Source organism: Sinocyclocheilus anshuiensis, unplaced genomic scaffold (assembly GCF_001515605.1).
Source record: "Sinocyclocheilus anshuiensis isolate Anshui unplaced genomic scaffold, SAMN03320099.WGS_v1.1 C32683381, whole genome shotgun sequence".
NCBI classification, from domain to species: Eukaryota; Metazoa; Chordata; class Actinopteri; order Cypriniformes; family Cyprinidae; genus Sinocyclocheilus; species Sinocyclocheilus anshuiensis.
In genome coordinates, this window is record NW_015619146.1 from 1 (window position 1) to 1,286 (window position 1,286).

Below are 1,286 nucleotides of genomic sequence, written 5' to 3' on the forward strand. Positions count from 1 at the left end.
GCATCCAGGCTACTGAACTGGCCAAGCAGCAAGGTCTGCTGAATAGAACCAAAGAGAAGGGCAAGAACCGGCGCTCCAAAGAGGAGATCCGTGAAGAGGAGGAGCAGATTATCAGAGACATCATCAAGAACAAGATAGACATCAAAGGCGGCTATCAGAAGCCCAATGTATCTGATATTCTGCTTTGTAAAATCATTCTGTTCCCTTACCATCTGTGCACCTATGTGGCATGGAACTTCTCGTGGTTTTACCGTTTCACCATTCGCGGGGAGGAGTATGGGGATGAGGAGAGACTTTACATTATCCGCAAGTACATGAAGATGTCACAGGCTCAGTTTGATAGTCTGGACAACAGCCTGATAGAGACTTTCCTCAAGCAGCAGCTCTGGATCAAAGAGAATTATGAGGTTTGAGAAGATTTCTTTCATTTTGTAGCGTTGATTCCACAAAATAGAGCAGTGATGACGTTTTTTGTAGACCAAACTGGAAGTTACCATCCCCCTGGTTCCCTCAACAAAATTCCAATAGTTTTCCATTGGATTTTGGATTATTGCAGAAAATAAGCCCAGTGACCAACAAACATTTATGATTCTTACACATTTGGTTCATCATTAAAAACTTCACAAATGAAAGCAACTTTTATTACATTTTGAAGCCTAAATACAATCTGCAGAAGTATATAGCTGAACTATTGATCTATTACATTATGACCATCTACCTAATAACCTTTAGCCCGCAAAACATCGGCCATGTGGCGAGGCATTGATCCGATGAGATGGAGATAGGTCTCCTGGGGTATCTGGTACCATAATGTCAACAGGAGGTCCTCCGGTTCCTATACATCGAGTGGTGGTGGTGATGTAGTGCGAATCCACTTTTCCAAGTCGAACCACAAATGTTTGGTTGGGTGAATTTGAAGGCCAAGGCATTAAATGAAATTCACTATCAGGTTCCTCCAACCATTTCTGGATCCTGGCAGTGTGGCATGGCACATTATCCTTTAGATAATTGCCATCAACGGCAGGGAACAGAGTTGCTATGAATGAGTGCACTTGGTCAGATACCTGACAGCTGTCAGGAATTGTGCTATTGGGATAATGAGGCCTAAATTATCCCAAGAAAACATTGCCCGCAGCATAACTGGCCTGTGTCTGCCCCACAGTGCATCCAGGTGTCATAACCTCTAGGGCTGGGTAAAAAAATATCAGTTTCTCGATTTTAATAAATTCTTATTTTTACAAAATGATATTGATTCTTAAATCCCAAGAATTGATTAGTCTAGCCTG

The 1,286-nt window shown here is 42.2% G+C and overlaps 1 protein-coding gene across 1 annotated transcript; it reads left to right on the forward strand.

Annotated features, from left to right (window-relative positions):
* Window positions 1-5: 5 nt before the first annotated feature.
* On the forward strand, window positions 6-1,189 carry LOC107682878 (dnaJ homolog subfamily C member 25-like; the record flags this gene model as incomplete). The annotated part of the gene is made up of 1 exon (XM_016478999.1): window positions 6-1,189. A coding segment is annotated over one exon (408 nt), but the record flags the coding sequence as incomplete, so codon positions are not given.
* Window positions 1,190-1,286: the final 97 nt, after the last annotated feature.